The sequence below is a fragment of the Colobus angolensis genome, unplaced genomic scaffold (genome assembly GCF_000951035.1).
Source record: "Colobus angolensis palliatus isolate OR3802 unplaced genomic scaffold, Cang.pa_1.0 Scaffold199, whole genome shotgun sequence".
NCBI classification, from domain to species: domain Eukaryota; kingdom Metazoa; phylum Chordata; class Mammalia; order Primates; family Cercopithecidae; genus Colobus; species Colobus angolensis.
The window spans coordinates 2,595,170-2,607,948 of record NW_012115143.1 but is presented as its reverse complement, the minus strand read 5'-3'; the positions used below and the strand labels follow the sequence as shown (position 1 = coordinate 2,607,948).

The following is a 12,779-nucleotide window of genomic DNA, read 5'->3' as shown; positions in this document are numbered from 1 at the left end:
TCCCAGCTACTTGGGAGGCTGAGGCAGGAGAATGGCGTGAACCCGGGAGGCGGAGCTTGCAGTGAGCTGAGATCCGGCCACTGCACTCCAGCCTGGGCGGCAGAGCGAGACTCCGTCTCAAAAAACAAAACAAAACAAAAAAAATTGGTAAGTTGTCTTCCTTGTGTCTTAATCACACTAACAATTTTGCAAAACCTAGGACCTATTTGGACCTGTATTTTAAATTATGCAGTTTCAAGAAACGGGGATTTTCTACCCACAAAATATGTCACACTGCTACCAAGAATAAATAAAAATCTACATATACACATGCACAAACAAAAACTCAACCTTAAAATTATCAGTGCCAGTTGGTATGGCAAAAAGGAAGAATTTAACAGACAAAATGTATAAGCAGTTCTTTCCCCCTTCTTATAAGGAATGACTTTAATAATCACAGTCAAATGATCATCTGGCCCCTGGAAGGTTTAGTCAGATCTACTTTGAAAAAACAAACAGGCTGGGCGCGGTGGCTCAAGCCTGTAATCCCAGCACTTTGGGAGGCCAAGACGGGCGGATCACGAGGTCAGGAGTTCGAGACCATCCTGGCTAACACGGTGAAACCCCGTCTCTACTAAAAAATACAAAAAGCTAGCCGGGCGAGGTGGCTGGCGCCTGTAGTCCCAGCTTCTCGGGAGGCTGAGCCAGGAGAATGGCGTAAACCCTGGAGGCGGAGCTTGCAGTGAGCTGAGATCCAGCCACTGCACTCCAGCCTGGGCGACAGAGCGAGACTCCGTCTCAAAAAAAAAAAAAAAAAAAAAGAAAAAACAAACAAACAAAAAAGACTAAGTAACTTAATTCAAGCCTTGGTTGGGCCTAAATAAGATTCATTGTTTTATTTCTATAAACAATTGGATATGAGGAAATCGGAAAGGCAGATACAGCATGTAAATTCAAGTCACTATTGATGCCTCTTCACCAATAGTGGCAAACTCACTGAGACAGGAGACAACTGAATCTGTACGTGGATACTACAGTTATTTTAATTAAATTACAGTAATAACCTTCCAATTATTCATTCAGGAATCTGAGGGTGTACAGCATGTATTTGCATTTTTAGAAGAAAACTATTTGTACCAGTCATCAAAGAGCAGTTTGTACCAGTCATCAAAGTCTACTCTTCCATGTGAGTAGACTTGCTTCTTTAGAAACTCATGAGATTTAGAGAAACAGGAATTTCTTTTTTTCTTTTCTTCTTTATTTTTTTTTTGAGACGGAGTCTCCCACTGTTGCCCAGGTTGGAGTGCAACGGCAGACTCTCAGCTCACTGCAACCTCTGCCTCCCAGGTAGCTGCAATTACAGGCACCTGCATCATGGCCAGCTAATTTTTTTTTGTATTTTTAGTAGAGATGGGGTTTCATTATGTTGGCCAGGCTGGTCTTGAACTCCTGACCTCATGATCTGCAGGCCTTGGCCTCCCAAAGTGCTGGGATTACAGGTGTGAGCCACGGCGGCCGGCCTAGATCATAGGAATTTCTTAGAGTCTATCTTATCACCGACACAGACAATTCCCTATAGCACTCACAATCTACTCTTTGAAAAGCTTTTGCTGACTGGGCGCGGTGGCTCGCGCCTGTAATCCCAGCACTTTAGGAGGCCAACGTGGGCAGATCACGAGGTCAGGAGTTCCAGACCAGCCTGACCAACATGGTGAAACCCCATCTCTACTAAAAACACAAAAATTAGCTGGGCGTGGTAATGCGCACCTATAATCCCAGCTAATCAGGAGGCTAAGGCCAGAGAATTGCTTGAATCTGGGAGGTGAAGTTTACAGTGAGCCAAGATCATACCACTGCACTCCAGCCTGGGCGACAGAGCAAGACTCTGTGTCAAACAAACAAACAAAAATACAAGCTTTTGTTTCAGATTTTTCAAAATACAACTAGAAAGAACAAATGGAAACCCTCAAGTGTGTAGGTTTTATAAATCTGGTTTAAAAGAGGATTGTTAATTTATAACACATTGTCACAGCATGACTATCATTTGTTCCTCTTTTGTAAATGAAAGCTCCAAGAGGGAAGAGCTTGTGTTGCTCACCACTGTTTCCTGGAATATTGGAGATGGCGAATAGAAATCATTATAATGAATGAAGTCATCAAAACAAAATCACTGGGTATACTTTAGTAAAGTGAGGTAAAATTAGTATAAATTACAATATACTTTTGTGAATAGAAAATACCATTTCCCATTTGTGTGACTGCAGCTTACTTATTTTGACCCTTTAGATTAAAAAAAAGATACCACAACTTTATTTAGAAGAAAAAGCCCTCCAAAATATGAACATTAGGAAAAGTCTTTCAGCGTACTTGCAACCACTGAATAATAAAGGACTGTTAACAGCACAAAATACAGTTTAGGATTTTCCAGTAAGACAACATGGGAAAAGTATTTAAGAAAATTAATACCCAGCTGGGCTGAGTGTGGTGGCTCACGCCTGTAATCCCAGCACTTTGGGAGGCCAAAGTGAGTGGATCACTTGAGGTCAGGAGTTCAAGACCAGCCTGGCCAACATGGATGAAACCCCATCTTTACTAAAAACACAAAAAATTAGCCAGGTGTGCTAGCATGCACCCATAGTCCCAGTTACTTGAGAGGCTGAGGCAGGAGAATCTCTTAAACTCGCAAACTGCACTCCAGCCTAGGTAACAGAGTGAGAATTGCCTCAAAAAAGGAGAGAGAGAGAGAAAGAGAGAGAGAAAAGCAAGCAAGCAAGCAGCCAGCTATTAAAGTTTTTTTTTTTTTGAGACAGAGTTCTGCTCTTGTTGCCCAGGCTGGAGTGCAATGGCACGATCTCGCAACCTCCGCCTACCAGGTGGCTGGGATTACAGGCATGCATCACCACACCCACCTAATTTTATAATTTTAGTAGAGAAGGGGTTTCTCCATGTTGATCAGGCTGGCTTCAAGCTCCTGACCTCAGGTGATCAGCTGGACTCGGCCTCTCAAAGTGCTGGGATTACAAGCATGAGCCACTGCTCCTGGCCCTATTAAAGCTTTTATGAGCCTTTTGTGTCATCTCTCTCAGCTATTGGTCAAAAACTCAAAGATTAACTCCTCATCTTAAAGGATACAGCAAGACTGCTGCAGTCGTACTATCTCACTTCAGCTGACAAAATAATGGAACTAATTATCATAATGTTTTAAAATCACCACGGCACTCCCACTAACCAGGAACACACTGCATCTGCTGGCTCAGGGCACACACAAGGAATTAAGTCCAGTCAGGATAACCTGAGTGACTAAGCCCATTGTAATTTCCAATCAGATTCATGTAACATTTTCTTTCCATGGAAGATAAATTTGCTTTCAAACAAAGCAAGAGCTTAATTTGATCCTTTCTGCTAAAAAATAAATTTTATTTCTCTATGCCATTAAAAAGTAAAATTAACATGCAGTATCTCAGAGACGTATGGAGATGAAACATCATGCACAATGTGGAAAAATTCCACACAACCCCCCAGACCCCTGTCTCCCCCAATCCCAAAAGAAATGAGGATATAGATGTCACAGTGAATAAAGGCACTGGATCTTTGTATCCTTTAAAGAACGTCTGTCTGGAGTTCCATCATTAGGAACTCTTTTAAAGAGTTTAGGGGCTTAAAAAATTCATTTATATTCACCATTCAACACATATGCAGCCAACTGAAAATGGCCATTAAAATGAAATAGAATCAGTAATTTCATAGATCAGTGTGACAGACATTTCCACTATTTCTTAATTAAATTTACCTGACCAGTTGCTTTTTAGGGTCTAGTATGTTCAGTAACTTGTCTGCATACACCTTCTTAGAAGCAGTAAAAAGAATGATCTATAAATTCAGGGGAAAAGAAGTAATCATTATACATGGTCTAAATATGGGTACTATATTGAATAAAATAAAAATACATATGTAATTAGCTTAAGCATGTTTACCTCATACATCTGAGACATTCGTTCCAGGAATTCCCTGAAAAATGGTCTTAATCTCACATAAACCTGAGGAAATACAAAGATAGATTTCAGCAAATAAACATACAATGGGAAACCACTTCTTTTTAAGATGTGCTGTATTCTAACTTTGATTATAATTTAAAAGTTCATGTTTTAAAGTATAGAAATATTAACTAAGTACCACTCAAACCAAATATATTTCACATACAAGCGATCACTTAAAACAATCTCTTTGGTGGGATAATAATAATCACTGATGATCAGTTCATTTTTACTAATAAAATAGCAGCATACAGTACTTCACTGGAATGTAATTTTAATAAACATTTAAGCTAAAAATGGAAAGTTTCCCTCTGAGATTTTGATCCACCAGTAAGCTCCATCTTCCAGCCAGGTAGAATCCATCCAATTGTGTCCACCTCTAGCTGACCTGTCTCAATGACCTTCCTCAATAATTACTCAGAATTCCTTCAAACAACCACCTGCTAAAAATATCTCTATTTTATATTTATACCAAAGTAAATAATATTCAAAAGGAAACGTCTGGATTGGTGGGTTTAAATAACCTCAATTTTTCAGAAATCAATCTTGCTATTCTACATTTAATGATTCAGATGTGAAATCTAAATTAGCACTATTGGTTACTTGAGATTAAAATTCTAATAGTCAAACACAACAGTTCTCAAAACCTACTGGTATCAGAAAAGACTACAGTACCCACAGAGCTGCTTTACATACATTATTTTATTATTTCTGTGTCTCTCTTTGCCTACATTTAATATAGCTCCTATAATCTAATATTCAAAAAAGCCATGAGCATCCATTAAAACTATTTACATTCTGACTCCTCTAAATTGTATTCATTTTGTTACAAAATTTTACAGAAAGAAAAATACTGTACTTCATTCAAAGGTGACTATTATAATTTCAGATACCACAAATAACAAGTATTTATTGAACTAGATTCACAGATTCAGATTAAAAGCAAACAAAACACTTTGTGGTAGCAACAAATTCAAATCTAGGCTTAGTGGAGTTTCAATTCTGGCATCCATGTATATGCACACAAAAATGCCCCCATGACAAAAATCTAGTTCTGGGAATATTTTAAGGCAAAATAGAGAATTTCCTTAAGAACTGAGCACTTATAGGAGACAAATTTTGTTTGTTTGAGACGGACTTTCACTCCTGTGGCCCAGGCTGGAGTGTAGTGGCACAATCAATCTCGGCTCACTGCAACCTCCGCCTCCTGGGTTCAAATGATTCTCCTGCCTCAGCCTCCCAAGTAGGGGATGGGATTACAGGCATCCACCACCACAACTGGCTAACTTTTTGTAGAGATGGGGTTTTGCCATGTTGGGCAGGCTGATCTCAAACTCCTGACCTCAGGTGATCTGCCCGCCTTGGCCTCCCAAAGTGCTGAGATTACAGGCATGAGCCACCAAGCCAGGCCAGAAGACAAATTTTGAATGATCATTACTATGCTAATAATATCACTCTGTCCCCTTCCCTGGGTTAGATAAAGGTTTACTTGTTTTTAATCCTTTTTCTTTTTTTTGAGGAGTCTTGCTCTTTCCCCCAGGTTGGAATGTGGCGGCGCCATCTCGGCTCACTGCAACCTCCACCTCCAAGGTTCAAGCAATTCTCCTACCTCAGCCTCTGGAGCAGCTGGGATTACAGATATGCGCCACCACGCCCGGCTAATTTTTGTATTTTTAGTAGAGATGGGGTTTCACCACGCTGTCCAGGCTAGTCTCAAACTCCTAACCTCAAGTGATCTGCCTGCCTCCCAAAGTGCTGGGATTACAGGCATGTAATCATTACACTCCGCCCAGCCTAATCCTATCAGTCTTGACTAATCAAAAACAAAGTAAACCACACACCCCTCCTCAAAGCAGAAGAAAAGAAACAAATCCTCAGCATCCAATCACCATCATTTAGGATGGGGTCTAAAAATTTTAACTATAGTTGCTCTTCTAATCAATTTTAACATTCTCATCCTGAAACATTTGGTGTAGTTTGTAGCCTTGATTGAAAACCACAAACACCTTATTTCTTTGGTAGGCCAAATAATGACAGATTTATATATATATATTATTTTACTAACAAAATCATTTTATTCAAATGAGTCTTTTCAAAACAGATTTGTGATGGTTAAGAAAAACCCATCTATTCTGTCAATACTTTTTCTGAATTCCATCTCAAGGTAGATTATAAACTATAAACTATCAGAACCTTTTACTTGTTGCCGGTGTTCATCACTCACAGGCAGTTAGTAACCAAAAATATTTCGTTTTTTCATATATATAAAAATGTTTTATTTTCAATATCCCTATTATCACTTGCTCCATATACAGGTTGAGTGTCCCTTATCTGAAAATGCAAAATGATCCAATGAGCATTTCTTTTGAACGTCATGTCAGTGCTCAAAAAGTTTCAGGCTTTTTTTTTTTTTTTTTTTAAGACAAGGTTTCACTCTGTTGTCCAGGTTGGAGTGCAGTGGTGTAAACAGGGCCACTGCAGCCTCAACCTCCTGGGCTGAAGTGATCCTCCTGCCTCAGCCTTCCATGTAGCTGGGATGACAGGTGCATAACACCATGCCTGGCTTTAAACAATTTTTCTTTTACGTTGTCCAGGCTGGTCTCAAACTCTTAGGCTCAAGCAATATTGCCTTGGCCTCCCGAAGTGCTGGGATTATAGGTATGACTGATCACACCTAGGCTGCAGATTTTTTTTTTTTTTTTTTTTGGTGATACCGTCTCATTCTGCTGCCCAGGCTGGAGTGCAGTAACATGATCTTGGCTTACTACAACCTCTGCCTCCCCGGTTCAAGCAATTCTCATGCCTAAGCCTCCCCAGTAGCGGGGGTTATAGGCGTGTGCCACCACATCCGGCTAATTTTTGTATTTTTAATAGAGACGGTTTTCACTGTGTTGGCCAGGCTGGTCTCGAACTCTCGAACTCAGGTGATCTGCCCGCCTTAGTCTCCCAGGGTGCCTGTATTACAGGGGTGAGCCATCACGCTTGATGATAAATTTCAGATTTTGAGGCATTTCAGATTTCACATTTTTTGAATTAGGGATATTCAACCTGCAGTAAACTAAGATAAGCTGGGCCTCTTTGAGATTTATTCCCTCTGAACACAACACAATTCCACTGCACAAGAATACGTCTAGTTAACAATATTTTCCAACCACAGTAAGTGGAACATTGTTCAAAGGTGACATTTTCCAACTTCTCATACAGTGACTTCCAGATTAGGTCAAAGCTATAGCTTCATTGTGCATACTACTACTTTAACTCTACTTAAATATAACATGCATCTTAAAATTTGACATTGCTTTTAAAATGTGTTTGTTTACTGGGGATAAAAGGTGGCACTGAAGATAAAGGAACATGTTGCTAGAGTGTTTCTTTACTATGAGAATAGAAAGAATAATTGTTGAAAGTAATAGTTCCTATCCTCAGAACAGATTCACCATGTGAACAAGAAGGTGTTTCAGTATTAAAAGACACAGGCAGAGAATGAGGTGGTTAGCAGGAAGGAAAGTGGGAAGAAACATAGAAAGGTACTGGACTGGAGTTAGGGCCACATGGGGTTGTACCATGTGATGAAATGGCAAAATCTCAGAAACAGTAGTAGAGATGAGATATAAAGCCAGCAGCATCTAAGTCATCTGGATATAGATAAGTGTGAACAGAGATATACAAGTCAAGAAGCACTACGTACTGTCTGGTAAGAACAAATAAAGAACATCTGTCAGGTACATATAATACAATGAGTTTAACTCTTGAGACTACCATTACTTTATTGTGTTAGGTCAGAGATACAAGAATAGACAGATGCACACATAGACATGCCTCCGAATGCTTCAAAATCTATTCCACAAATAGCATTAGCTCCATTTTTCTTCTAATTTTACTCTCATACAAAGATTCCTTTCCTGAGCTGCCTACTTCCCATTTTCTACATTTCCTGAATCCACACCTTTCCTTCTTAAAACTTTTACCTTCTTAAAACTTGCAACTCTTCAAAATTATGTAATCTCCCAAAGGCCAAAAGCTTCATTTCAGTCCAGTATACATGTTTCTTCAAATTGATAATTACTTTATTTACAGTACAAATAATTTTAATATTTTTTCAGTAAACCAAATATATTGTGAAAAATGTCAAAAGTTAAAAAATAACGCCAAATGTCATAAGAAATAATTATATTAAAAAACTATTCGAGATTACTACTTGAAGATACAGATTTATGAACATGTTCATTATGTAAAACTTTAAAAAATGAACATCTATCAGAATATCTGTAAAAGGGTGTTGTAGTGCCAGGCATGGTGGCTCGCGCTTGTAATCTCAGCACTTTGGGAGGCTGAGGCAAGTGGATCACCTGAGGTCAGGAGTTTGAGACCAGCCTCACCACAACATGTTGAAACCCTGTCTCTACTAAATATACTACTAAATGACAAAAATTAGCCGGACGTGGTGGCGTGCACCTGTAGTCCCAGCTACTGGGGAGGCTGAGACAGGAGAATTGCTTGAACCCAGGAGACAGAGGTTGCAGTGAGCTAAGATGTGCCACTGCACTCCAGCCTGGGCAACAGAGTGAGACTCTATCTCAAAAAAAAAAAAAAAAAGGTGTTGTGAAGTGATTTTAGCACAATTTACATTTTACACAGAACATGAATATGTGTGTGTGTGTATATATATATATATATGTTTTTTTTTTATGGAGTCCCACTCTGTTGCCCAGGCTGGAATGCAATGGTGTGGTCTCGGCTCACTGCAACCTCCGTCTTCCAGGTTTAAGTGATTCTCCTGCCTCAGCCTCCCAAGTAGCTGGGGCTATAGGCGTGTGTCACCACAACTGGCTAATTTTTGTATTTTCAGTGGAGATGGGATTTTGCCATGTTGGCCAGGATGGTCATTCCTGACCTCGTGATCTGCCTGCCTTGGCCTCCCAAAGTGCTGGGATTACAGGTGTGAGCCACCACGCCCGGCCATATATATAATTTTTAAAAACCCACTACACTAATACTACTTGATATGAATAATACCTGATGGTCTGTATTTTTTAGTATTAAGATAAAAATTGTATACAGATAGTACTGAAAGGCTATTAATAGTTAACATAGCTGGATTTAAAAAAAAGTAGTCATTGGCTGGGTGTGGCAGGTCACGCCTGTAATCCCAGCACTTTGAAAGGCCAAGGCAGGCGGATCACCAGAGGTCAGGAGTTCAAGACTAGCCTGGCCAACATGGTGAAAACTCCATCTCTACTAAAAATACAAAAAATTAGCTGGGCATGGTGGTGTACACCTGTAGTCCCAGCTACTTGAAACGCTGAAGTGGGAGAATCACTGGAACAGGGAAGGCGGAGGTTGCACTGAGCTGAGATTACACCACTGCACTCCAGCCTGGGTGATCGAGGAAGACTCTGTCTCAAAAAAATAAATAAATAAATAAAAATAAAAAAGGCAGTCATTACAATGACAATCCACTTATAAACTGGTTCTAGATATTGTGTGGTAAAGTCTGTCTAAAACAAAACTCATGTCTAATTATATAATTTCAAGTTATATACTTAGTAATTTCTTATATACTTAGTAATATACTAAGTTATATACTTAGTAATGCTTATTAAACCTTAATCTAATATCATAGATAATTTTGATAGTATGACTCCCCCAAAAGGAAAAATACTTCTAAATGATTTTTAGGCCCAGATAATACGACCATAACTTTATTTGTTTTTTGAGACAGAGTCTCACTCTGTCACCCAGGCTGGAGTGCAGTGGCGCAATCTCAGCTCACTGAAACCTCCACCTCCTGGGTTCAAGCAATTCTCTGCCTCAGCCTCCCAAATAGCTGGGCTTACAGGGGTCCAACACCACACCTGGCTAATTTTTTTGTATTTTTAGTAGATGGGGTTTCACTATCTTGGCCATGCTGGTCTTGAACTCCTGACCTCGTGATCCACCCGCCTCAGCCTCCCAAAGTGCTGGGATCACAGGGGTAAGCCACAGCACCCAGCAGACCATAACTTTCAAAAAGAAACATCTGTGATACTTTTTCCATGATATCCTTCCAATTCCATTGTAGCAATAGGTTTTAAAAAATGATGAATCCAAGGAATCACCCACTTAAGAGTATGACATCTGTTTTCCTGTAATCAAAAAGATGACTGGTCGGTGCTATTTCTTATTTAATTAAGCAAGAAGAATTAAAACAGTAAAAACCAACAAAGTTGGCGAATATAAAGAATGAGATGCAGCCAGGTGTGGTGGCTCAATGCCTATAATCCCAAAATGCTAGGGCATTCTGGGAGGCCGAGGTGAGCAGATGACTTGAGCCCAGGCAGTTTTGAGACCAGTCTGGGCAACATGGCGAAACTCTGTCTCTACAAAAAAATATAAAAATCAGCCAGGCATGGTGGAACTCGCCTGTAGTCCTAGCTACTCAGGGGGCTGAGGCAGGAGAATTGCTTGAACCCAGGAGGTCGAGGCTGCAGTGAGCTGTGATCATGTCACTGCACTCCAGCCTGGGTGGCAGAATGAGACCCTGTCTCAAAACAACAACAACAACAACAAAAAAGAGAATGAGATGCTACCATTAACTGAAAAAATCTTACCATCAGTAGATACCAGAAATGTACAAGTGGCTGTACCAATTTTTTAACTCTTCTGTACATCTCAGTTTCCCTATCTATAAAATAAAGGATATAACAACAATATCTACATCATAAGTTTATTGTGAAGCTTAAATAACTTAATACATGTAAAGTACCTAGAACAGTGTCTGGTACATTCAAAGTGCCAATAGCTATTAGCTATTATTATCTATCTCATTGTTTAAAAGTAATCAGTCACAATAAGACCTGGAGTGAGTATGATTCTACTGGGCAGAACTGGGCAACCTCAATTCCAAAGAGAAAGCCCTACAGCCACAATCAATACTTTTGGAAGAGGGAAATAACAAACTGTTTCAGTAAACTGCTTAACTTAGTTAATATTTTCTTGGCATCAATACCAGAGTTTAAAGATAAAACCCAGACCTTCTCCAAGGAAAGAGGGTTGCTCAGGTAGGCCCTAGGGTGATCTCAATTTCATAACTCAAGAGTGATTTCATAGCAGTTATCTTTTGCTTCACAAAATTCCAGTAAGAGGCAGATAGATGCTGGGGGTAGTATTTGTAGGTAGATAAATCTGGGATGAATAGGTAAACACTAAAACCAATAAAAATAAAAACAAAACAACAAAAATCCCTAAATTAAAAGCTCCTGCGGCTGGGCGCAGTGGCTCACACCTATAATCCCAGCACTTTGAGAGGCCAAGCTAGGCGGATCTGTTGAGGTCAGGAGTTTGTGACTAGCCTGGCCAACAAGGTGAAACCCCGTCTCTACTAAAAATACAAAAATTAGCTGGGCGTGGTGGCGCATGCCTGTAATCCCAGCTACTTGGGAGGCTGAGGCAGAAGAATTGCTTGAACCCAGGAAGTGGAGGTTGCAGTGAGCTGAAATGGCGCCACTGCACTGTAGTCTGGGTGACAGAGCAGCAAGACTCATGTCTTATTTACAAAAAAAAAAAAAAAAAAAAGTTCCTGCAAACCCTTACTCTATTAAACAGAAATCAACCTGAAAAGAAATTTTTTGAAGAGTACAGGCAGGGCATGGTGGCTCACACCTGTAATCTCAGGATTTTGGGAGTCCGAGATGGGTGGATTGCTTGAGCCCAGGAGTTTGAGACCAGTCTGGGCAACACAGAGAAACCCCATCTCTACAGGAAGTACAAAAAAGGGCGTGGTGGCACATTTCTGTAGTCCCAGCTACCACTTGGGATGCTGAGGTGAGAGGATGGTTTGAGCCTGGAAGATAGAGGCTATAGTGAGCCAAGACTGTGTCAATGCACTCCAGCCTGGGCAACACAGCGACACCATGCCTCCAAAAAAAAAAAAGTCGAAGTAGGATAAAATGAAGCTTAATGTATTCACATAGGAGATTTATATTAAAAGTTACCAATGGGGCTGGGCATGGTGGCTCATGCCTGTAATCCCAATACTTTGGGAGGCTGAGGTCGGCAGATCACTTGAGGTGACTAGCCTGGCCAACATGGTGAACCCAATCTCTACTGAAAATACAAAAATTAGCCAGCTGCAGTAGCATGTGCCTATAATCCTAGCTACTCGGGAGGCTGAGGCAGGAGAATTTCTTGAACCTCGGAGGCGGAGACTGTGGTGAGCCAAGAGAGTGCCATTGCACTCCAGCCTGGGCAACAGATTGAGACTCTGTCTCAAAAAAAAAAAAAAAAAGGTACCAATGAAGCATAATTTTCATCAGGGAAAAATCTGCCAGTATAGTGTATGTACATAAATTTGCATATATAAAAATTGATGTATTTACATTAATAAAAGTTTAGTCAAAACAATGGCCATTTTAGTAAAACAAAAATGTTACCTTTAAACTCAAACTCTGAAGTTCAAAGGAAATGAAGCCTCCAATTTAATGTAATCAACTGTCACATCTTCTAAATTTATAGCCATTAAATAAGACTTTCCACATAGTATGTTTTCTTTTCTTTTCTTCTTCTTTTTTTTTTTTGGAGACAGAGTCTCGCTCTGTTGCCGAGGCTGGAGTGTAATGGTGCGATCTCGGCTCACTGCAACCTCTGCCTCCTGGGTTCAAGCAATTCTCCTGCCTCAGCCTCCTGAGAAGCTGGGTTATAGGCGTGTGCCACCACATCCGGCTAATTTTTGTATTTTTAATAGAGACGGTTTTCACTGTGTTGGCCAGGCTGGTCTCGAACTCTCGA

The 12,779-nt window shown here is 40.2% G+C and overlaps 1 protein-coding gene across 2 annotated transcripts in view; it reads right to left on the bottom strand.

The window, feature by feature from the left end:
- CTDSPL2 (CTD (carboxy-terminal domain, RNA polymerase II, polypeptide A) small phosphatase like 2) overlaps nucleotides 1–12,779 on the bottom strand; it is a 122,809-nt gene that overhangs the window by 8,115 nt on the left and 101,915 nt on the right. For both annotated transcript variants that reach the window (XM_011941175.1, XM_011941176.1), the window contains exons 9-10: nucleotides 3,954–4,016; nucleotides 3,770–3,849 (exon numbers count right to left, since the gene is read on the bottom strand). In XM_011941175.1, the coding sequence (XP_011796565.1) occupies nucleotides 3,770–3,849; nucleotides 3,954–4,016 (143 nt within the window). The remainder of the gene's footprint in view (nucleotides 1–3,769; nucleotides 3,850–3,953; nucleotides 4,017–12,779) is intronic.